The 24,495-nt window shown below is 46.7% G+C and overlaps 1 protein-coding gene across 1 annotated transcript in view; it reads left to right on the forward strand.

Moving 5' to 3' along the window:
* The window catches only part of tmem266 (transmembrane protein 266), a 144,547-nt gene extending 120,088 nt beyond the window's left edge, over nt 1-24,459 (forward strand). The window contains exons 9-11 of the mRNA XM_080216292.1: nt 4,019-4,211; nt 14,225-14,287; nt 18,868-24,459. Coding sequence (XP_080072418.1) covers nt 4,019-4,211; nt 14,225-14,287; nt 18,868-19,490 — 879 coding nt within the window. The 3' untranslated portion in view covers nt 19,491-24,459. The remainder of the gene's footprint in view (nt 1-4,018; nt 4,212-14,224; nt 14,288-18,867) is intronic.
* Nucleotides 24,460-24,495: the final 36 nt, after the last annotated feature.

Below are 24,495 nucleotides of genomic sequence, written 5' to 3' on the forward strand. Positions count from 1 at the left end.
CCCGGAGTTGAGGGGGTTGAACTATGAGGAGAGGCTGAATAAACTAGGCTTGTACTCGTTAGAGTTTAGAAGAATGAGGGGAGATCTCATTGAGACGTATAAGATGATGAATGGGATGGATAGGATAGAGGCGGAGAGACTCTTCCCGCTCAAAAAAGACAGTAGGACTAGGGGGCACAGCCTCAAGATAAAGGGGAGGCGGTTTAGAACGGAGTTGAGGAGGAACTTCTTCACTCAAAGGGTGGTGAATCTCTGGAATTCTCTGCCCGTTGAAGTGGTGGAGGCTGCCTCGCTCAATATATTTAAGACGCGGGTTGATAGGTTTTTGATAGGCAAGGGGATTAAGGGTTATGGGGAGAGAGCAGGAAAGTGGAACTGAGCCACGACAGATTAGCCATGATCTTATTGAATGGCGGGGCAGGCTCGAAGGGCTAGATGGCCTACTCCTGCTCCTATTTCTTATGTTCTTATGTTCGATTCCCGGCTTTGGGTCACCATCTGTGTGGAGTCTGCATGTTGTCCCCATGTCTGCATGGGTTTCCTTCCACACTCCAAAGATGTGCGGGTTAGGTTGATTGGCCATGCTAAATCGCCCCTCAGCGTCAGGGGAATTAGAAGGGTAAACGCACAGTGTTATGGGGATGGAGCCTGGGTGGGATTCGATGGGCCGAATGGCCTCTTTCTGCACTGCTATCCTTACCCAGTCTGGCTTACTCCAGACCCACAGCAATGAATCTTAGTTGCCCTCAGGGATGGACAATAAATGATGGACTCAGAGTAGAGCAAACAGACGCTACTAGAAGCTGCCTGAAAATACTTTGTGCTTAAACCTCTTGTTACACAATTTGAAATGTAATTGCTCTGAGGCAAATCAAATATATCAAATGTACAAGTTGTAAAAGGTTCTAAACCCCCCTTTCAGTGCTTCACCTGCACCTCCTTTAATCGCTGCTCCCAGTGCGGTCTCCATCAGAGAGACCAAGCGCAGACTGGGTGACCGCTTTGCTGAACACCTTCAGTCCATCTGCAGGCAGGACCCAGACCTTCCTGTCACTTGTCATTTCGACACCCCACCCTGCTGTCCTGTCCACAGGTCTGTCCTTGGCCTTTTGCAAGGTTCCAGCCAACCCCAACACAAACAAGAGGAAGGGCACCTCATCTTCCGATTGGGCACTCTACAGCCTTCCGAACTGAACATTGAGTTCAACAACTTCAGAGCATGAACTGACCCCTCCACCTTCGCCCCGTTACCATTTATTTTACTTCAGTTCATCTCATTCTCCATTATATCGCTCTCCGTCTTTCTAAACCACCTCCGTGTCCTTCTTCCAGGCCAGTTGCCACATTCCTCAGTCAGTCCTTTACCCAGCTGTACCTGTGTTTTGCCATTCACACATTCCGATCACTTAATGGACACTTTCAATACCTCCCCACACTCATTTACATTCTCTTGGTCCAATTCCACCACCCCACCCTACCTTCATATTGTAAATCTCATTGAATCATAGAATCCCGTCAGTGCAGACAGATGCCATTCGGCCCATCAGAGCCTGCACTGACCACAATTCCACCCAAGCCCTACTCCCGTAACCACACGTAGTTACCCTGCTAATCTCTCTGACGCTAAGGAGGCAATGTAGCATGGCCAATCAACCTAACCCGCACATCTTTGGACTGTGGGAGAAAGCTGGAGCACCCAGAGGAAACCCACGCAGACATGGGGAGAACGTGCAAACTCTACACAGACAGTGACCCGAGCCCGGAATCGAACCCAGCTCCCTGTGAGGCAGCAGTGCCATCTAAGGGAGGATGTGCTGGCCTTGGAAAGGGTCAAGAGGAGGTTCACAAGAATGATCCCTGGAATGAAGAGCTTGTCGTATGAGGAACAGTTGAGGACTCTGGATCTGTTCTCATTGGAGTTTAGAAAGATAACAGGGGATCTTATTGAAACTTACAGGATACTGTGAGGCCCTGGATAGAGTGGATGTGGAGAGGATGTTTCCAATAGTGGGAAAAACTAGAACCAGAGGGCACAACCTCAGGCTAAAGGGACAATCCTTTAAAACAGAGATGAGGAGGAATTTCTTCGGCCAGAGAGTGGTGAATCTGTGGAACTCTTTGACGCAGAAGGCTGTGGAGGCCGGGTTATTGAGTGTCTTTAAGACAGAGATAGATAGGTTCTTGATTAATAAGGGGGTCAGAGATTATGGGAAAAAGACAGGAGAATGGGGATGAAAAACATATCAGCCATGATTGAATGGTGGAGCAGATGGGCCGAGTGGACTAATTCTGCTTCTATGTCTAGCCACTGTGCCACCTGCTGTGCTACCTCTCTTTCCTCTCAGCTCTGACGCAGTGTTATCTAGACTCAAAACATTGGCTCCATTCTCTCTCCACAGATTTTCCAGCATTTTTCTGTTTTTGTTTTGGATTCCAGCATCCACAGTATTTTGCATTTATCAAATGTACAACACTGCTGACCTAAGAAATGTGTTCAGTGTGATGATTCTGTGCCTTAAGAAATGAAATCCCTATGCAGGAAGTTTTTTTAAAAATAGTTCTGTTCACCCAGTGCCATTTTGTCTGTAAATACAATCTGCGTGTTGCTGCTGCAGGGGCATAATTGGTCCTAATTACTGGAGTGTTTGTTTTAATCTGGGCTAGTGCAGCTTTGTTGTTTTCATGTTTTCCCCTGGGTCTTTTCAGAGTAGGGTTTGATTAGGTTGATTGACAGGAAAACTCATATAGCTGGGTGGGACTAAGATCACAGAGAGAAACAAGTTCATTGCTGCTTGGGCTCCTTAGAGAAAAGTACCTCTCTGTCTGTCTGGAGATTGGAGTCTGGGACCTGCCAGAAAATTGATCTCTTTCTCTGAAGTTCTGCTGTTTGAAGATAGATCTTTCTCTGGAGGCTGCTGTGTGGGGGTCAGAGGGCCGGTGTCTTTCTGTATCTCTGTACAGAGATGTTAAAAGGCTGGAAATCTGGCACCCACCTGAGCTTAGATGTTTTGTGCTAATTTGTGCTGGAGCGGGATTTAGGCCTGTGGGAATATTGCTTAGATTGGAACTATAAAGATAGCTAGCTGTTAAGAATTACACCTTGTCACATTCAAGTATTTCAATTGGCAAAAGTTATGCTGTTTCTTTTTGTTATATTCTAACTGTGTTCTTAAATAAAGCTTGTTTTAATTAAAGCTTCCTAGTGGATCATTTGAATCTCACCTGGAATGAAACATCTTATGCTCAACCTAATGCCAAAATCAAAAAAAGTTGGGGTTTAGGTTAACTCACAGTGACACAGTGGTTAACACTGCTGCCTCACAATGCCAGGGAGCTGGGTTCGATTCCAGCCTTGGGTCACTATCTGTGGGTAGTTTGCAAGTTTTCCCCGTGTCTACATGGGTTTCCTCCAGATGCTCCAGTTTTCTCCAACATGCCAAAGATGTGCAGGTTAGGTCAATTGGCTATGCAAAAATTGCCCCTTAGTGTCCAAAGATGTGTAGGTTCGGGAGATTAGTGGGATAAATGTGTGGGGTTAGGGGATTGGGGTAGGCTTGGGTAAGATGCTCTGTTGGAGAGTTGGTGCAGACTGAATGGTCCAAATGGCCTCCTTCTATGGGTTCAATTCCCAGCTTGGGTCACTGTCTGTGTGGAGTCTGCATATTCTCCCTGTGTCTGTGTGGGTTTCCTCTGGATGCTCTGGTTTCCTCCCACAGTCCGATGTGCTGGTTAGGGTGCATTGGCCATGATAAATTCTCCCTCAGTGTACCCGAACAGGCACCGGAGTGTGGCGACCAGGGGATTTTCACAGTAACTTCATTGCAGTGTTAATGTAAGCCTTAACTGTGACGCTAATAAATGAGCTTAAACTTGCAGGAATTCTATGATTCAGCTTCACAACATACTTTGGAATTTTTAACCTGGTCCCTAAAAGCTCCTGCATCAACACAAGACTTTCTGTGGTGACAGTAAGCTCCTCTCGTGGTGATGTGTCTCTGTTTTTGTCTCCCCTGTGCAGTTTGAGATCAGGCAGCTGAGGGCCCACCTTGCCCAGCAGGACCTGGACCTCGCTGCGGAGAGGGAGGTCGCTCTGGAAATGCGCCACGTCTGGAATAAGCAGAGCAGCAAGTTCCAAGTGGTGGACGGGTCAGCGGCCGGAGCGTCGGATGACGAGAGCCCAGACAGTATCATCGAACCACGCCCAGCACAAAGTAAGCAACCCGGAAAATGCCTGATCCTGGAAGCATTCCTGAATTAAGCAATTGCCCGTGGGGAAGTGGGGCGGAGCGTGTAGGGGCAGGGAGGCGCGTTGGGGGCCGGGGGTGGGAATGCGGTGGAGCACAGAGATGAGTTGCATGTTGGCACGGTGGTTAGCACTGCTGCCTCACATGCCAGGGACCCGGGTTCAATTCCCAGCTTGGGTCACTGTCTGTGCAGAGTCTGCATGTTCTCCCCGTGTCTGCGTGGGTTTCCTCCGGGTGCTCTGGTTTCCTCCCACAGTCCAAAGATGTGTGGGTTAGGTGGATTGCCCATGCCAAATTGCCCCTTAGTGTCTGAAGATGTGCAGGTTAGAGGGATTGGCCATGCTAAATTGCCCCTTAGTGTCCAAAGATTTGCAGGTTAGGTGGATTAGTCGTGGTAAATTGCCGCTTAGTGTTCCAAGATGTGTAGGATTAGGGGGATTCATAGGGTAAATACGTCGGATTATGGGGATAGGATCTAGTTGGGATGGTCTGTTTTAGAATTGGTGCAGACTAGAGTGGCATGGCGGAACAGTGGTTAGGTTGGGACTATTCTCCTCGGAGAGGAGAAGGCTGAGAGGAGACTTGACAATTCAAAATCATGAGGGGGCTGACAGGGTTGATAGAGAGAAACTGTCCCCACTCATAAAAGGATCGAGAACAAGAGGGCACGGGTTTAAAGTGATTTGCAAAAGAAGCAAATGTGATGTGAGAACGATCTTTCTCACACGGTTAGGGTCTGGAATGCTCTGCCTGGGAGTGTGGTGGTGGCAGCTTCAATCGAGACATTCAAGAGGGCATTAGGTGATAGTTTGAATCGAAACAATGTGCAGGGGTACGGGGAAATGGCAGGGGAATGGCATCAACTCATAATGCCTGTTTGGAGAGCTGGCGTAGACTCAACAATTGAATGGCCTCATAAGAGCATAAGAACACAAGAACTAGGAGCAGGAGTCGGCCATCTGGCCCCTCGAGCCTGCTCCACCATTCAATAAGATCATGGCTGATCTTTTTGTGAACTCAGTTCCACTTACCCGCCTGTTTACCATAATCCTTAATTCCTTTACTGTTCAAAAATCTATCTATCCTTGCCTTAAAAACATTCAATGAAGTAGCCTCAACTGCTTCATTGGGCAGGGAATTCCACAGATTCACAACTCTTTGTGGGAAGAAGTTCCTCCTCAACTCAGTCCTAAATCTGCTCCCCCTTATTTTGAGGCCATGCCCCCTAGTTCTAGTTTCACCTGCCAGTGGAAACAACTTTCTTCTGCGCTGTAACAATTCTGCGTCTCTGGGATATCCCTTCACTCCTCTACCCTGCAAAGTACTATCTCTCTCAATCCTTAAGGTCAAGTTGACGGCGGATGCATCCGGGGTTTATGGAGGGGGATTTACCTGACCTTTGGTGAGAAAAAGTGTTTCCTGATGTTTCACTTCCAAATTGCAAAGCTCCAATCTTCCTGCTTCCTTATTTTGCTTTCTGTCACCATAAGACCATAAGACATAGGAGCATAATTAGGCCACTCGGCCCATTGAGTCTGCTCTACCATTCAATCATGGCTGATATCTTTCTCATCCCCATTCTCCTGCCTTTTTCCCTTAATCCCTGATCCCCTTCTTTATCAAAAACAATCTACCTCTGTCTTAAAGACCCTCAATGACCTGGCCTCCACAGCCTTCTGCGGCAAAGAGTTCCAAAGGTTCACCACTCTCTGGCTGAAGAAATGCCTCCTCATCTCTGTTTTAAAGGATCGTCCCTTTAGCCTGAGGTTGTGCCCTCTGGTTCTAGTTTTTCCGAGTTGTGGAAACATCCTCTCCACGTCCACTCTATCCAGGCCTCACAGTATCCTGGAAGTTTCAGTTCACTACGGAAACAAAGATCTCCTTTTACTCTTCAAGAGACCTCAGGAAGGTGACTACACGAACCTTGTAAACACAAGGGAATACAAGCCACGTTTATGGAACCTGTCCTCATAATTTAATCCTGAGAGCTTGGTATCATTCTCCTGAAATAACCCCGGCAATGTCAATAGAGGGAGTCCTCACTTTAAAGTGTTGGTTGTTTTCCAGAAAAACGGCACTTTAAGTGGAAACCCCTTTAAGTGAAGCATGATTCCCCATCGGAATCAATGTTAATCAGGGTAAGGTTCCTGAGGACAATATTTGTCCAGCAAAATCAATGTAAGAATGGAACCAGTGTGCCAAACAGTGATACAGAAATACTGTAATGTCCAGGACTGTACAGTGACATTAAAATTGCTGCCTTGCCTGCACAACTTTACCTTTACAGAGACCTCTTTAAAACACCACGGGGCAAATTTTCTGGCCATGCGAACGTCCATTGATCTAAGGTGGGATTTTCCGGTAAGCATGGTTGGAAAATCCCACCCTAGGTCAACAGACTTTCACAAGGTCTACCCTCACCACCTCCCACCTCTCTGCCTCTACGATTCCCATGGTGGACAAGACGGGGAAACTCCCTCCCAAGTTTTAAAGTTTATTTATTAGTCACAAATCAGCTTACATTAACACTGCAATGAAGTTACTGTGAAAATCCGCTAGTTGCCACACTCCAGCGCCTGTTCAGGTACACTGAGGGGGAATTTAGCATGGCCAATGCACCTCACTAGCACATCGTACGGACTGTGGGAGGAAACCAGAGCATCTGGACGAAACCCATGCAGACATGGAGAGAATGTGCAAACTCCACACGGACAGTGACCCAAGCAGGGAATTGAACCTGGGTCCCTCGTGCTGTGAGGCAGCAGTGCTAACCACTGTGCCACCATCCTACCCCTTACACCAGGTTCCTCAAACACAGGTACTGTACTGAATAGTACAGAGGGATTCTGTTGTACAGCAAAGAATTCTTTGAAAAACACACATCCACAGCAGTTCCTCAGGTACATACTGCAAGAAATTTAAAGTTTCCAATGCAGCATTCTGTAAGATTCAATAGGGTGGAGAATTCTTTCAAAGATCAAAGTTCACCAGAGTTCCTCAACTAGTACAGAGATTTGAAGTCTCACAACACCAGGTTAAAATCCAACAGGTTTATTTGGTATCACAAGCTTTCGGAGCACTGCTCCTTCATCAGGCTAATGAAGGCGCAGCGCTCAAAGGTCGTGATACCAAATAAACCTGTTGGATTTTAACCCGGTGTTGTGAGAGCATAAGACCACAAGACATAGGAGCAGAATTAGGCCACTCGGCCCATCAAGCCTGCTCTGCCATTCAATTATGGCTGATATTTTCTCATCCCCATTCTCCTGTCTTTTCCCCATAACCCCTGATCCCCTTATTAATCAAGAACCTGTCCATCTCTGTCTTAAAGACACTCAATGACCTGGCCTCCCTGCGGCAAAGATTTCCACAGATTCACCACTCTCTGGCTGAAGGAATTCCTCCTCATCTGTGTTTTAAAGGATTTTCCCTTTAGCCTGAGGTTGTGCCCTCTGGTTCTAGCTTTTCTTACTAGTGGAAATATCCTCTCCACGTCCACTCTTTAAAGATCAAAGTTCATCAGAGTTCCTCAGCTAGTACCGGGGTACCAACAACAGTTTGAAGCCTCACAACACCAGGTTAAAGTCCAACAGGTTTATCTCATACCACAAGCTTTCCTTCATCAGGCTGAAAGTGGCAATGCAGGTGGAGAAGGTAGTGAAGAAGGCATACGGCATGCTTGCCTTCATCAGCTGGGGTATTGAATTTAAAATTTGGCAAGTCATGTTGCAGCTTTATAGATCCTTCGATAGGCCGCACTTGGAATATAGTGTTCAATTCTGGTTGCCACACTACCAGAAGGATGTGGAGGCTTTGGAGAGGGTACAGAAAAGATTTACCAGGATGTTGCTTAATATGGAGGGCATTAGCTATGAAGAAAAGTTGGAGAAACTTGGTTTGCTCTCACTGGAACAACAGAGGTTGAGGGGAGACCTGATAGAAGTCTATAAGATTATGAGAGGCATGGACAGAGTGGATAGTCAGAAGCTTTTTCCCAGAGTGCAAGAGTCAATTACTATGGGGCACAGGTTTAAGGTGCGAGGTGCAAGGTTTAAAGGAGATGTACAAGGCAGCTTTTTTACACAGAGGGTGGTGGGTGCCTGGAACTCATTGCTGGGGGAGGTACTGGAAGTGGATACGATAGTGAGTTTTAAGGGGCGTCTTGACAAGTACATGAATGAGATGGGAATAGAGGGATATGGTCCCTATAAGGATAGGGGGTTTTAGTTAAGTCGGACAGCATGGTTGGTGCAGGCTTGGAGGGCTGAAGGGCCTGTTCCTGCGCTGTAATTTTCTTTGCTCTTTGTTCTCTATCCAGGCCTCTCAGTATCCTGTAAGTTTTAATAAAATCCCCACCTCATCCTTCTAAACTCCAATGAGTACTGACCCAAAGTCCACATCCCTGCTCTTGTATTCTAGCCCTCTCAGCATGAATGCTAACATTACATTTGCCTTCCTAACTGCTGACCAAACTTGCACGTTAACCTTAAGAGAATCTTAAAATGAACACCTGGAGATTGCAGTCCACAGAATCAACAGCTAGAAAGTGGTGGGCAATTAGACTGAGCATTTACATTTTTTTTACTCATCTGTGGGACATGGGCATCTCTGGCTGGCCAGCATCTATTGCCCACCCCTAGTTGCCCTTGGAGGGCAGTTGGGAGTCAAGCACATTGCAGTGGCTCTGGAGACACATGTAGGCCAGACCGGGTAAGGACGGCAGATTTCCTTCCTTAAAAAACATTAGTGAACTAGGTGTATTTTTCTGACAATCATAGAAACCCTACAGTCCAGAAAGAGGCCATTTAGCCCATCGAGTCTGCACTGACCACAATCCCACCCAGGCCCTAATCCCATATCCCTACATATAGTATTTACCCACTAATCCCTCTAACATACACATCTCAGGACACTACGTGGCAATTTTTAGCATGTCTAATCCACCTAACCCGCACATCTTTGGACTGTGGGAGGAAACCAGAGCACCCAGAGGAAATCCATGCAGACATGGGGAGAATGTGCAAACTCCACACAGACAGTGACCCAAGCCGGGAATCGAACCCAGGTCCCTGGAGCTGTGAAGCAGCAGTTCTATTCACTGTGCTTACTGTGCCACCAATCGACAATGGTTTCATGGTCATCAGTAGATTCTTAATTCCAGTTTTTTTTATTGAATTCAAATTCCATTATCTGCCATAGCGGGATTTGAACCCAGGTTCCCAGAACATTAGCTGGGTTTCTGGATTAATAGTCTAGTGATAATACCACTGGGCCATCGCCTCCCCTTTTGCAATTTATACTGTTTATTCAATGACACGGGAAACCTCACTGTGCTCCGCAAACTATTTGAGTGTTAGGAGCACAGTTTCTGCTGAAACTGAGAACACAGCTGCAGACATCCACCTAGGTCAAGGAACCTTTCAATTCAGGACCTTGGACAGCTAACAACCATCTGCCTCGTCCTGTAGTGACCATGACCTCTGATCACCCACTGCATAGAACCCACTGCCTTGACATACAGTGCATCTGCAATAGTCAAAAACGTGGCTTTGGATTGCGGAGGTGCTGGCCTGGCGATATTATCACTAGACTATTAATCCAGAAACTCAGCTAACACTCTGGGGCCCCAGGTTCGAATCCTGCCACAGCAGATGGAAGAATTTGAATTCAATAAAAATAAAATCTGGAATTAAGATCCTACTGATGGCCATGAAACCATTATCGATTGTTGGAAAAACCCATCTGGTTCACTAATGTCCCTTTAGGGAAGGAAATCTGCCGTCCTTAACTCTGGGCCAGAAGCTCCAAGTTCGAGTCCCATTTCAGGCTACATTGGTGTGTTCATAAACAACACAAACAGATTGACAATTAGCCTGGAAATCCTTCCAATGATGGCAGGTGGTAAGAGTAGGAGAATCTCCTGGTTAGCCACACTGGCATTGGCAAATCCTGCGGTATTTTGCCAAGTACCAATGGATATCCGTGGTAACTTTTTTATTTATTCATGGGACATGGGTGTTGCTGGCTGGCCAGCATTTATTGCCCGTCCCTAGTTGTCCTTGGAGGGCAGTTGAGAGTCAACCACATTGCTGTGGCTCTGGAGTCACATGTAGGCCAGACCGGGTAAGGATGGCAGATTTCCTTCCCTAAAAGGACATTAGTGAACCAAGTGGGTTTTTCCGAAAATCGATAATGGTTTCATGATCATTGCATGTACCCAAACAGGCGCCAGTGTATGGTGACGGGGGGATTTTCACAGTAACTTCATTGCAGTGTTAATGTAAGCACACTAAAGGAGAATTTAGCATACACTGAACAAGCACATCTTTCAGATTGTGGGAGGAAACGCACGTAGACGTGTGGAGAACATGCAGACTCCACACAGACAGTAACCCAAGCAGGGAATTGAACCCGGGTCCCTGGCACTGTGAGACAACAGTGCTAACCACTGTGCCACCGGGCCGTCTGCCACTGGGTGGGAGTTAAGTTTCCTCCAGAACATAGAAGAATAAAATTGGAAGGAAACCGGGACATCGCAGGAATGTAGAATAAAGCAGAAATGCTATGATTATCTTGGGGTTTGAGTGTAACGGTAATCAGGGATAACACTGATGTGGGCAAAATAATCACTCATTCATACTTTCTTATTCATCATTGCTGATGAAAAAGAAAACAAAATGCCACTTAGCACTTTCTCGTTTGACAGCGTGACAATGGGGAGAAGGTTCCCCTTCAAAGACAATCACTTCAGAAGCATTCTACCTTCCGAGTGTCACCGCCTCAGAAAGAGTATTCTTCCTGCTGCTGTCGGATGCCAGGAGGCCAGTTTGCCTCGATGATCTAGGCTTGTAGCCAGTCCCTGGGGACTCTGTGGCCGCCGGCCTCTCTCTCGCGCGGTGAGGGAAACAGATGTTTTCCTTGGACCACTTTTCCTGCATTACAACACCCAAAGCACTGAGCACTCTGTACCTGAAATAGCTGCACTCTGGAGATGACAATCTAACCTGACATACAAAAGGAACATAAATGTTTTCCTGGATTTCATAAAGCATTGAAAGCTTTCCTGGCCTCCTTTCCGTCTAAATGCCTCCAGTCAGAATTGTGTACGTTACTAATGTTGGATTTCTAAAGAGATGCCTTGGTGTAGCCTAGGGCCACTCCTCAGGACTGGATGTGAATATACAAGCAAGGCAAAGAGCTACGCCAGATACTCAACGTAAAAACACTCCACATTCCTCATGCATGATTCATAACTCACTGACTCTCTGCACCAGCAGAATCTCACTAACCACAACAAGAAAGGCTTCTCTTAAGAGTGTACAGCTGTGCTTCTTCCAGGGCAGCTCAGTGGTTAGCACTGCTGCCTCACAGCGCCATGAACCTAGGTTTGATTCCTGGCTTGGGTCATTGTCCGTGCAGAGTCTGCATGTTCTCCCTGTGTCTGCATGGGTTTCCTCCGGGTGCTCTGGTTTCCTAACATAGTCTGAAAGACGTGCTGGTTAAGTGCATTGACCAGAAGAGGTGTCACAGTGTGGCGACTAGAGGAATTTCACAGTAACTTTATTGCAGCGTTAATGTAAGCCTATTTGAGACTAACAAAAAAATTTAAAACTTTTTCTGGGCGCAGTCTGTGGGGCCAATATTCAGAGCTATAAATGGCCACCTTTCAGTCAGTCTACTCTTCTTGGCAACTATTCCAAATTTATTTCAGATAGCAGATTAGCTCATTAATGCTCTGAATGATTTGGTGTTATATTATTAATGGCAGATGCAAGAGTGAAAGGAAAACTTTTTACACAGATCCAGATAGACTGTGCATAGATCACTGTCCTCGGATTATATCCCCCAGTTTATCATCGGTACTTGCAACACTAAATGAGCTCTGAGATTAAGGAGGGCCAAATAAACCTTCCTTTCTGACATGCCCATCCATAACGTACTGAGGAGGCAATGGCCTAGTGATATTATCGCTAGACTATTAATCCACAAACTCAGCTAATGTTCTGAGGACCTGGGTTTGAATCCCGCCAGGGCAGTCTCTCCACTGTGCCACAAGACCCCTCACCCACCCTGAGGGATTAAGTGATTTAGAGTTTACTAGAATCTTGTTTCTTTCCCAAGGATATGAGTAAAGGTGGGGAATAGGAGAAACACACAGAGAGTTTTGCTATGATTGACACTGAGATGACAGCAAGTTAGCAGGGGATTTGCGCAGCACTTAAGTAAAGAAACGCAAAACTGCAAGGAGAAGAAACAGGGTATGGGGCGACGTTAGGCTTCAGTCAATCACTCCATCCAGCGCAAGGGTTCTCCCGAACCCTGCCAGGGCAGAGAAAAGTCTAGCAAGGCAGTGCTGGCAATCTCGTTCCAGTTCCCTCAGGAGGTACTCAGTAATGGGCTGTCTTCTCCATCTTGCTTTCTGTAATGGACAGAGGCTCACAGATGTCAGTTAGATTGCAGTGCTTATCTCTGAGGGGAACATAACCCTGTCTGCTCTGGTCACCATGTTGTAAATGATTCTGATTTGATTTATTATTGTCACATGTATTGGGATAGTGAAAAGTATTGTTTATTGCACGTTATACAGACAAAGCATACCGTTCATAGAGAAGGAAAGGAGAGGGTGCAGAGTGTCGTGATAGTCAGTCACCTCAGCGTCCTTAGTACCAGCCTGTTAGAGTTTTCTCCCCAGACCAGGAGGCCTGTCCATCTTATTCTCCCCTCAAATAAAACAGAAAGCTACGGATTCTGGGAATCTGAAATAAAAACAGAAAGTTCTGGAAAAACACAGCAGGTCTGGCAGCATCTGTGTCACCAGACTCAGAACGTTAACTCTGCCTCTCTCTCCACAGCTGCTGCCAGATTTGATTTGATTTGATGTATTATTGTCATATATATTGGGATACAGTGAAAAGTATTGTTATTTGCACACTATACAGACAAAGCATACTGTCCATAGAGAAGGAAAGGAGAGAGTGCAGAATGAGGTGTTACAGTCATAGCTAGGGTGTAGAGAAAGATCAATTTAGTGCAAGGTAGGTCCATTCAAAAGTCTGACAGTAGCTGTTCTTGAGTCAGTTGGTACTTGACCTCAGACTTTTGTATCTTTTCCTGAAAGGAGAAAGAGAGAATGTCCGGGGTGTGTGGGGTCCTTAATTATGCTGGCTGCTTTGCCAAGGCAGCAGGCAGTGTAGACAGAGTCAATGGATGGGAGGCTGGTTTGAGTGATGGATTGGGCTACATTTATGATCTTTTAAAGTTTTTTTTGAGGTCTTGGCCAGATCAGGAGCCCATACCAAGCTGTGATACAACCAGAAAGAATGCTTTCTGTGGTGCATCTGTAAAAGTTGGTGAGAATCATAGCTGACATGCCAAATTTCCTTAGTTTCCTGAGAAAGTAGAGGTGTTGGTGGGCTTTCTTAACTATAGTGGTTGTTGGTGATGTGGACACCTAAAAACTTGAAGCTTCCAACCCTTTCCACTTCGTCCCCATTGATGTAGACAGAGACATGTTCTCCTTTACACTTCCTGAAGTTGATGACTATCACCTTCGTTTTGTTGACATTGACATTGAAGGAGAGATTAGTGAACCACATGGTTCTGACAATCGACAATGGTTTCATGGTCCATCAGTAGATTCGTGATTCCAGATATTTTTTATTGAATTTAAATTCCACCATCTGCCATGGCAGGATTCGAACCCAGGGCCCTGGAACATTAGCTGAGTTTTTAGATAAATAGTCTAGTGATAACACCACTAGGCCATCACCTCTCCAAATTTCCTTCATCTGCTGAGAAATTAGGTCTAGATTGGATGATGTGTCAGTACTGCAAAGCACCTTTAGGGATAAAGTGATCTAGATGGTGATGGACAACAGTTGAGAGCAATGTTTACCAGAACAGAAGCAATGATAGGATTCCCAGTTGTGTCACAGTGAGAGCTTGACAATGTGTTTCACTTGTCACATTTTATCTTGCAGAAGCAGCCACTAGAGACGACATGAACAATTATATCAGTCAGTATTACAGTGAACCCAGCAGCGGTGAGTATAGTACCTCCCCTCACCCGTCCCCACCTCCCTCCTGCCACTCTCTCCTCTCAATCCTGCAGGAATACTGAGCTGATTTCCCTTTGGAAATGGGGTTCTAACTCTCCTCCCAGTAGCCCGCCTTGTCTCCTGTTGATGGAATTAGAAGGATTTCTAAAGCCAAATCTAGGGAGGTCTTTGCCACTTAGAGAGTGTTCGACAGGTCAAATGAATCTCTGAGAGTGAACCATTCAGCCCATCTAGCCTATTCCGGAAACGCCACTCACCTGAATGCATCTCATCTTCCAGCTCATTCATTTATGATGCAGTGACCCAGCTAAGGACTGAGTGAATCCCCAAAATAGGTGGCATGCTGGCACAGTGGTTAGCACTGCTGCCTCGCAACGCCAGGGACATGGGTTCGATTCCCAGCTTGGGTCTGTCTGTGCAGAGTCTGCACGTTCTCCCTGTGTCTGCATGGGTTTTCTCAGGTGACTCCAGATTCTTCCCACTGTCGAAAGAAGTGCTGGTTAGGTGCATTGGCCATGCTAAATTCTCCCTCAGTGTACCCGAACAGGCGCCGGAGTGTGGCGACCAGGGGATTTCACAGTAACTTCATTGATCATATAAACCCTACAGTGCGGAAGGAGGCCATTGAGTCTGCACCAACGACAGTCCCTCCCCAGGTACTGTCCCCACAACCCCACACATTTACCCCACTAATCCCTCTAACCTACATATCTGGGGACATTAAGGGGCAATTTGACATGGCCAATCAACCTAACCCACACAACTTAAAGTATTAGTCACTAGTAGGCTTGCATTAACACTGCAATGAAGTTACTGTGAAAATTCCCTGGTTGCCACACTCCGGCACCTGTTTGGGTACACTAAGGAAGAATTTAGCATGGCCAATACACCTAATGTCTTTTGGAGTGTGGGAGACAACCAGAGCACCCAGAGGAACCCAGAGCACCCATGCAGACACAGGGAAAATGTGCAAACTCCATACAGACAGTGACCCAAGCCAGGAATCGAACCAGTGTGAATAGGCTCCACCCACTCCCCCTACTGGCAAGAATTGAATTTTGCCTCATTCCTTTTTCTAAGTGCCGTACCATTGCATTTGGGAGCTCACCCCAAAAATGGGTGCGATTCTCTCCCATTTTCACACTCGTTTGGCACTTCGATTATTTTTTGTAAGATTCCTCCAAATCCTTCCCCCCCACCCCGCCTTTAATGTTCAACCATGCAAACCTCCAGACCTCTCTGTGAGATGCCTCTGAACCTGTGGGTGTTTTTTGGCCTCTGCAAGAAGTGATTTGGTTTGACAGGAAGAAGGCAGAGAGGCAGAGTCAAATAAAGGCTGCCTGGGTGGCAGGGACTGAGAGAGCTGGGTGTAATTGTACACAAAACTGTTGAAGAAGACAGGTAGAGAAGATGGACAATAAAGCATGGGAATCCTGGGTAATGGAGCACAGAAACAAAAAGGGTGTGGTAAACTTGGACAAAAAGCTGATTCAGTCTTAACTAGAATATTTCATCAGGCTCTGGTCATTGCCGCTATGGAAGAATGTGAAGACATTCGAGAGAGAGTGTGTAGAAAAGATTCAGAGGCTTCCGTTATGTAGACAGATTGGAACATCTGAGATTGTTCTCCTTGGAGAGGAGAGGATTAAGAGGAGATTTGACTGAGGTCGAACCACGAGGGGCCTGGATAGAGGAGAGAAGGAGAAACTGGTCCCATTGGTGAAAGTTTAACATTTATTTATTCATGTCACAAATCAGCTTACCTTAACGTCGCAATGAAGTTACTATGAAATTCCCCTAGTGGCCACACTCCGGTTCCTGTTCGGGTACACTGAGGGAGAATTTAGCACGGCCTATGCACCTTAACCAGTATGTCTTTTAGACTGTGGGAGGAAACCGGAGCACCTGGAGGAAACCCACACAGACATGGGGAGAACGTGCAAACTCCAAACAGACAGTGACCCAAGCTGGGAGTCGAACCCGGGTCTTCTGCCACCATGCCACCCCAAATGGCATAAAAAAAGTGGCTTAGATTTGAATAAAAGTTCTATGCCAATCGGCACAAAATGTATCCTCTCGCTCCTAGCACTTGGGACAGAAGTCTGAAATCCAGTGCAGAGGGACCTCGGGGTCCTTGTGCATGAGTCGCAAAAACCCAGCTTACAGGTGCAGCAGGTGGTCAGGAAGACGAATGGGATGCTGGCCTTCATAGCGAGGGGGATTGAATATAAAAGTAGGGAGGTCTTGCTGCAGCTGTATAGGGCATTGGTGAGGCCGCAGCTGGAGTACTGTGTGCAGTTTTGGGCGCCGCACCTGCGCAAGGATATTTTGGCCCTGGAGGGAGTGCAGAGGAGGTTTACTAGGCTGATACCGGAGTTGAGGGGATTGAGCTATGAGGAGAGGCTGAATAAACTAGGCTTGTACTCGTTAGAGTTTAGAAGAATGAGGGGAGATCTCATTGAGACGTATAAGATGATGAATGGGATGGATAGGATAGAGGTGGAGAGACTCTTCCCGCTCAAAAAAGACAGTAGGACTAGGGGGCACAGCCTCAAGATAAAGTGGAGGCGGTTTAGAATGGAGTTGAGGAGGAACTTCTTCACTCAAAGGGTGGTGAATCTCTGGAATTCTCTGCCTGTTGAAGTGGTGGAGGCTGCCTCGCTAAATATTTTTCAGAAGCGGGTTGATGGGTTCTTGATAAGAGAGGGGATTAAGGGTTATGGGGAGAGGGCGGGAAAGTGGAACTGAGCCACAACAGATCAGCCATGATCTTATTGAATGGCGGGGCAGGCTCGAAGGGCTAGATGGCCTACTCCTGCTCCTATTTCTTATGTTCTTATGTTCAAAGTGAGAAAAGGCGACTCTGCCCTTCAAAGCCCATACTGTCCAGTGTCCATGACTGATCATTCTCCCAACACCAACAATGCCTGTTGTTCCCCTAATTTACAGACTGTTCCTTCCCTTTAACAAGTATCAAAGGGTGTCATTAATATCCCTGAGCAGTTATTGATCCAATACCTTTTTATAAGTGTTGGTAACCCAAAACAACCATCCTCTCTGGAAGGTGTACAATCGGCTGAGGTGACTAGTTTCAAGGCCGTAATGTAATCGCTGGATTCAGATGACAGTTATAGACTTTCTGCTCACATATTCTGACAGAGCCAGAATCCCTTGATTGGATTACTGCGATGTAATCACTTCCAGGTATCTATCATTCTATATATAAATCATCTGAGTTGCTTGATTAGATTACCACTTTTTCAATCAGCCTCACCATCCATTACTCGGTGTTGAAAAGATTTGAAACCTTTACTCACACGTAGTGTGTAATCTCCCCAGTGTTACACGACCTTTCAGAGCTCTGGCTCAGAAGGTTACACTTCTCTTATACTTGAGCACAGAAACCCAGGCAGTACTGAGGGGATGCTGCACTGTCACAGGTATCTTCTTTTGGAAGGGATCTTAAAACGGAAGCTTTTTTTGCCCTCTCAAGTGGATGGGTTTGGAAGAAAAGCAGTGGAGAAAGGATATAGTTTCACTTGGCTGATGCCAGGGTTGGTGGGAATCCCCACAGTGCAGAAAGAGGCCATTCAGCCCATCAAATCTGCACCAATAACAATCCCACCCAGACCCTAACTCCGTAACCCATGTATTTATGCTACTAGTCCCCCTGACATTGAAGGGCAATTCTTTGGACACTAGGGGACGATTTAGCATGGCCAATTCACCTAACCTGCACATCTTTGGTAAGGTTGCGAGAGGCAAGAAATCGGGCACAAACCTGATTTCCCAACTCTCCCGCAATCTTAGCTAACAAGACATTTTAGGCAGCTTGCCGTTTAAGGTCACTCGACCCCAATGCATCGGTGCAGAGGGATCTGGGTGTCCTTGTGCATGAATCACAGAAAACTGATACAGTGGGTAGACAGAAAGCAAATAGATTTTTGGCATTTATAGCTAAAGGAATTGAGTATTAAAGTAGGGAAGTGTTGCAGCAACTGTACAAGATTTAAGATCTTGGCATGGTGGCAGAGTTGTTAGCATTGCTGCCTCAGAGCACCAGAGACTTGGGTTCAGTTCCGGCCTTGGGTCACTGCCCGTGCGGAGTCTGCACGTTCTCCCCGTGTCTGCCTGGGTTTCCTCCGGGTGCTCCGTTTTCCTCCAAAGATGTGCAGGTCAGGTGGATTGGCTATGCTAAATTGCCCCTTAATGTTGGGGGGGATCAGCAGGGTAAATACATGGGGGTTACAAGGATAGGGCCTGGGTGGGATTGTGGTTGGTGCAGGCTCGATGGGCTGAATAGCCTCCTTCTGCACTGGAGGGATTCTATGATTCTTACCAGCTGGCCCCGTGGGGTGAGACGGTAAGATTGCGGGCTGAGTGTGGATTGCAAAGTCTGCTGCAGAGAGGAGAATGGGACTCCCTCCTCCAAGTGGTCTTGTGTTGTTTCATTCTGACGTTAAGATTGAGTGCTGATTGAAGATGCGTTTACAGTAATAACTGGGCAGTGAAACAACTGTTGAATTGTATGTGATATCTTTGTGCCAATAACTCTACTCTTTTAGAGGTGGGGATTCCAGAAGGTGCCTCCCACGTGATCACAACAGCTGCCATTGATGTCCACCTTCCCAGCGCCCTTCACAACGCCTCCTCCGACCTGTTGACAGTGGAGGTGCCAACAAAGCTGGAGAGGGTGAGCAGCTCAGTGAGCGATAATTCGGGGAGTGCCTCCAGGTCGATAGACAGCACCACAACGCAAGCCCAAAGCCTCAGCAGCCAAACCCTGGCCTCCTCCACGGACTGCAGCACCACCAGGGACGGATCCTCGGAAAGCTACCCGCCGGAAAGGCCCGAGAACCAGCAGCACAGCAACGCTGAGCCGGAGGTGCACAAGGACACGAGTGTGGTGGTGCAGGAACTCCTGTCCACCTTGTCGGAGGAGAAGTGCCTGACTCAGAAAGGCCTGGACCCAGTCAACCTCAAGCTGCCTAGTCCACCCATCTCCACCAACGGCAGCCCAGAGCTGGGGCACAGAGTTAACATTTATAACAAGAAGAATCAGGACAATCTCTGCGTCTATCCGACAACACCGGTCATCCAGATTCAAGGCAACGACATTGCGCTGGAGGAGAAGTACAGGTTCCTGGAGCCAACAGAATCATCAGTGAACAGGCTACCAGAATCTTAGTCCTCAGTGCGTCAGGGCAGCACTCCCTACTCTTCAAGCAACGGGAGTTCTTCTGAATCTGGGTGGAGTTGGATCCACCAACGGATAAAATTCCGGAAACGCGATCCCACACCGGGTTGTGGCAGTGGACGCCTTGCCATCGGCCCCCCCCCCTCTCCAACACTGAGTGGGTGCAAAACATTACGGTGGACATTAAACTTTGTTTTTTTTTTTACTTTGAATGTATGTCTTTCCTTTCCTTCGTAACGTTTGTCTTGAAGTGCTGAACATGACGTCATTGGAAGAGCAAGCAGGGGGAGATTTACACTTGACAGACACGACGAGAAGGACATGACGGACCCACAGGCCAGTGAATGTATTTGCAGAGAAATGAAATCAGCTTGGCGATTGAATTCAGTGAGTCTAGCAAATCTGTTTCTCCTAACGCAAGAACAGAAAACGCTGGAAAATCACAGCAGGTCCAACAGCATCTCTGGAACGAGAATAGAGCCAAAGTTTGGAGTTTGGAACAAGCTGCCAGAGGCGGGTAGAATTTTGTCTTTTAAAAAGCATTTAAACAGTTACATGGGTAAGATGGGTATAGAGGGATATGGGCCAACTGCGGGCAATTGGAACTAGCTTAGGGATTTAAAAAAAGGGTGGCATAGATAAGTTGGGCCAAAAGGCCTGTTCCAGGCTGTAAATCTCTATGACTTCTATATGGCTGTTCCTGACTCAAAACATTGGCTCTATTCTCTCTCCACAGATGCTGTCAAACCTGTTGCAATTTTCTGTTTAAGTTTTAAGTTTATTTATTATTGTCACAAGTAGGTTTACATTCAATGAAGTTACTGTGAAAATCCCCTAGCCGCCACACTCCCACGCCTGTTTGGGTACACTGAGGGAGATTTAGCACCTAACCAGCACGTCTTTCGAACTGTGGTAGGAAACCGGAGCAAACCCACGCAGACATGGGGAGACCATGCAGATAGTGAGCTAAATGGGGAATCGAACCCTGATCCCCGGCGCTGTGAGCAGCAGTGCTAACCACTGTGCCACTGTGCTATTCCAGCATCTGCAGTATTTTCCTTGTATCTTACTGCTCCTGCTGATGGCAATGTTACAGGTCCATAAGCCTACAAATAGAACCTAATAGGACATAACAGTAAAGTCAGCAACCAGATAATCCAGAGACCTAGACTAATATCCTAGAAACATGAATTCAAGCCCCACTGCGGCAGCAAGGGAAATTTAAATTTGATTAATTAGTAAATCTGGAATTTATTGAAATGTTAGCCTCATTAATAATTACCATGAAGCTACCAAATTGTTGGAATAAACATTTCTGCTCCCCCTTCTGGGTCCGGCCTACTGACTCAGGCCTCATGGTGATGTGGTTGACAGTTGAACACCCTCTGAAATGGCTAGCAGGCCACTGTGGCCTGTCAGCACCTTCACAAGGGCAGTTAGGGATTAGGTCGATGAATGTTTGGCGTTGCCCACGTCCCAAGAAATGAATTTAAAAATCTGCTGTCTCTCATGCCAACATGATGATTTACACATTTGCGTCACAGAACACGTGCCATTTTATCCCACTGCATGCCCAACCAACAATGAAAACTTCACACAAAGGCTTGAGGTTTTGAACTGTATTGTTCCAGATCCTACATTTTGATGCTTAAAAACTCAGCATTGTTGCTCATTCTGACATGAAATTAGAAAATGGAAAATAAAGATATCATCATCAGACAAAGCTGGAAATAAGACTATGAGACATAGGAACAAAATGAGGCCATTCAATCATGGCTGATATTTTCAAAGAACAAAGAACAACACAGCACAGGAAACAGGCCCTTCGGCCCCAGGAGCCCGTGCCGCCATTTTAACAATGTGCTTTTCCTCTTCCACCCTTGACCCATGTCTATGCTAATGGCACCCACATTGGAAACCAGATTGAGGGAAGAATAATTTAGGGACAATCCTCATTCCCATTCTCCTGCCTTTTCCCCATAACCCCTGATCCCCTTATTAATCAAGAGCCTATCTATCTCTGTCTTAAAGACACTCAATGACCCGGCCTCCACAGCCTTCTGAGGCAAAGAGTTCCACAGATTCACCACTCTCTGGCTGAAGGAATTCCTCCTTATCTCTGTTTTAAAGGGTCGTCCTTTAGCTGAGTTTGTGCCCTCTGGTTTTTCCTACCAGTGGAAACATCCTCTCCACATCCACTCTATTCAGGCCTTGCAGTATCCTGTAAGTTTCAATAAGATCCCCCCTCATCCTTTTAAACTACAACAAATACAAACCCAGAGTCCTCAACCATTCCTCATACAATAAGCTCTTCATTCCGGGGATCATTCTTGTGAACCTCCTGTGGACCCTTCCCAAGGCCAGCACATCCTTCCTTAGATATGGGATCCAAAACTGCCAACGTTACTCCAAATGGGGTCTGACCAGAGCCTTATACAGCGTCAAAGGTATTGTATTCTGGATAAATAAAGGGAGAGATTTATTTTACTTGTGCATTGGATGCCAAACAGAACTTATTCTACACTCCCAGAGCATATCACTGTGAGATTTTCATATCTCAATCATTTTTCTTGTCTTAAAACCAAAATAATGTGTGATGGAGAGGGAATGATGTATGAACACAAATGGTTTCTTCAAGTTCCCTCCATACCAGCAAACGTTGTGATTCCAGGGATGGGAGGATTAGCTTACAATGGGAGATTGGGTCAACTGGGCCTGGATTCACTGGGATTTGGAACAATGAGAGGGGGAACCACAGAACCATACAGTGCAGAAGGGAGGCCATTCAGCCCATCGAGTCTGCACCGATCACAATGCCATCCAGGCCCTATTCCCATAACTCCATGCATTTACCCTAGCTATTCCCCCCCTGACAGTAAGGGGGAAATTTAGCATGGCCAGTCCACCTAACCCCCACATGTGGGAGGAAACCGGAGCAACCAGAGGACATCCATGCAGACATGGGCAGAACGTGCAGACTCCACACAAATAGTGAACCAAGCTGGGAATCAAACCCAGATCCTTGGTGCTGTGAGGCAGCAGTGCTCATTACTGTGCCACCCATCTTATTGAAGTGTAGACAATTCTGACAGGGCTGGATGGACTGGATGCAGGGAGGGTATTTCCACTGGCTGGGAGGGTCACAGTCTCGGGATACAGGGGAGAGGGGACATTTAGGACGGAGCTGAGAAACGTCATCACTCAGAGGGTGGTGAACCTGTGGAATTCTCTAGCACAGAAGGCTGTGGAGGCTGTGAGACTGAATATATTTAAGGAGTAAATGGATAGATTTCTAGAGACGAGAAGGTATTGAGGGATATGGGGAGAGCGCGAGGGGATGGCGTTAAGATAAAGGACCAACCATGATCGTGTAGAATGGGGGAGCAGGCTCAAAGACGCAAATGGCCTCCTCCTGCTCCTCTTTCCTATGTTTCTATGTTTCGTCAGATCTGGGATTTGGCAAATTTCAGCAGTGAATAATCTTTCAGCGTTGAAAGGGACTGGGTTTTGGTGGATTTTGAGCATTTTTCATAAAACCAGCTGAAGTTTGATGTCTTTGGATTTGATTTGATCAGGTTTTAATCAGATTCAAGGGCCTGTTTCCACACTGTGAGCCTCTGTGACTCTCTCACTCCATTGGGTAGCCGGGCAAAAATAGCTTTCCCAGAAAATGCCCTACTTCCCAGGCAGTGTGCCAATCCGCAGGATAATGCTGCCAATAGCAAGTTGCTATTTCAATACTGACTCGCAAATCTTTTAACACTCTGATCGCAGTTGTGCCAACAGATGATCACAAAATTAGATCGACACAACTGAGTCACTTCAAAAGAGTCTAAACTGTTGCTGCTTTCCCATAACAACATGTCAAATTCAATTTTCCATACATGAGTTAATCTGCCTAACCTATACATCGCTGCTTACTAAGGGGCAATTTAGCATGGCCAAGCCACCTAACCTGCACATCATTGGACACTAAGAGGCAATTTAGCACGGTCAATCCATCTAACATACACATCTTTGGACTTTGAGAGGAAACCAGAGGAAACCCATACAGACATGGGGAGAACGCGCAAACTCCATACAGGCAGTCACCTGAGGCCAGAATCGAACCCGGGTCCCCGGTGCATTGAGTTTAGTTGCATTTATTTACTAGCGGCACAAGTAGACTTACATTAACATTGCAGTGAAGTTACTGTGAAAATTCCCTAGTCGCCACACTCCGGTGCCTGTTTGGGTACACTGAGGGAGAATTTTGCATGGCCAGTGCACCTAACCAGCATGTCTTTTGGATTATGGGAGGAAACTGGAGCACCCGGAGGAAACCCAGGTAGACACAGGGAGAATGTGCAAACTCCGCACAGACAGTGACCCAAGCCGGAATTGAACCCGGGTCCCTGGTGCCGTGACGCAGCAGTGCTAACCACTATGCTACCGTGCCGCCCTTCATGGCAATTAGGTGTGTGCTGCCCATTTCCCAGTGTCAGGAAGCCGCAAGCAACAATAACCGGCACCAGAGCCCGGAATCTCTGTCTATCTCAGATAGCTAGGTTCTTGATTAATAAGGGGATCAGGGGTTATGGGGAAAAGGCAAGAGAATGGGGATGAGAAGACTATCAGCCATGATTGAACGACAGAACAGACGCGATGGGCCAAGTGGCCTAATTCTGCTCCCATGTCTTATGGGTGTTTGCCAGTCTGCTGGTTTCTACTTGTCCTGAGGTATTAGATTGTGGGCTGGTGTGTGGAAAAGCAGAAAACATTGGCTCCACAAACTTTTTGTAAAAAGCCCCTTTCTTTTCCAGAGCATTTTCCCCGCTTGTGTGACACTACACTTGTTAATCACTACAGTTGTTAACGAAATCTGCAGAGATGAAGGTTCCCAGTGGCCATGCTATGATGTGGAGATGCCGGCATTGGACTGGGGTAAACACAGTATGAAGTCTCACAACGCCAGGTTAAAGTCTAACAAGTTTATGTGGTAGCTTTTGGAGTCTCA

The sequence above is a fragment of the Carcharhinus amblyrhynchos genome, chromosome 32 (genome assembly GCF_965287045.1).
Source record: "Carcharhinus amblyrhynchos chromosome 32, sCarAmb.v2.hapA, whole genome shotgun sequence".
In the NCBI taxonomy this organism is placed as follows: Eukaryota; Metazoa; Chordata; class Chondrichthyes; order Carcharhiniformes; family Carcharhinidae; genus Carcharhinus; species Carcharhinus amblyrhynchos.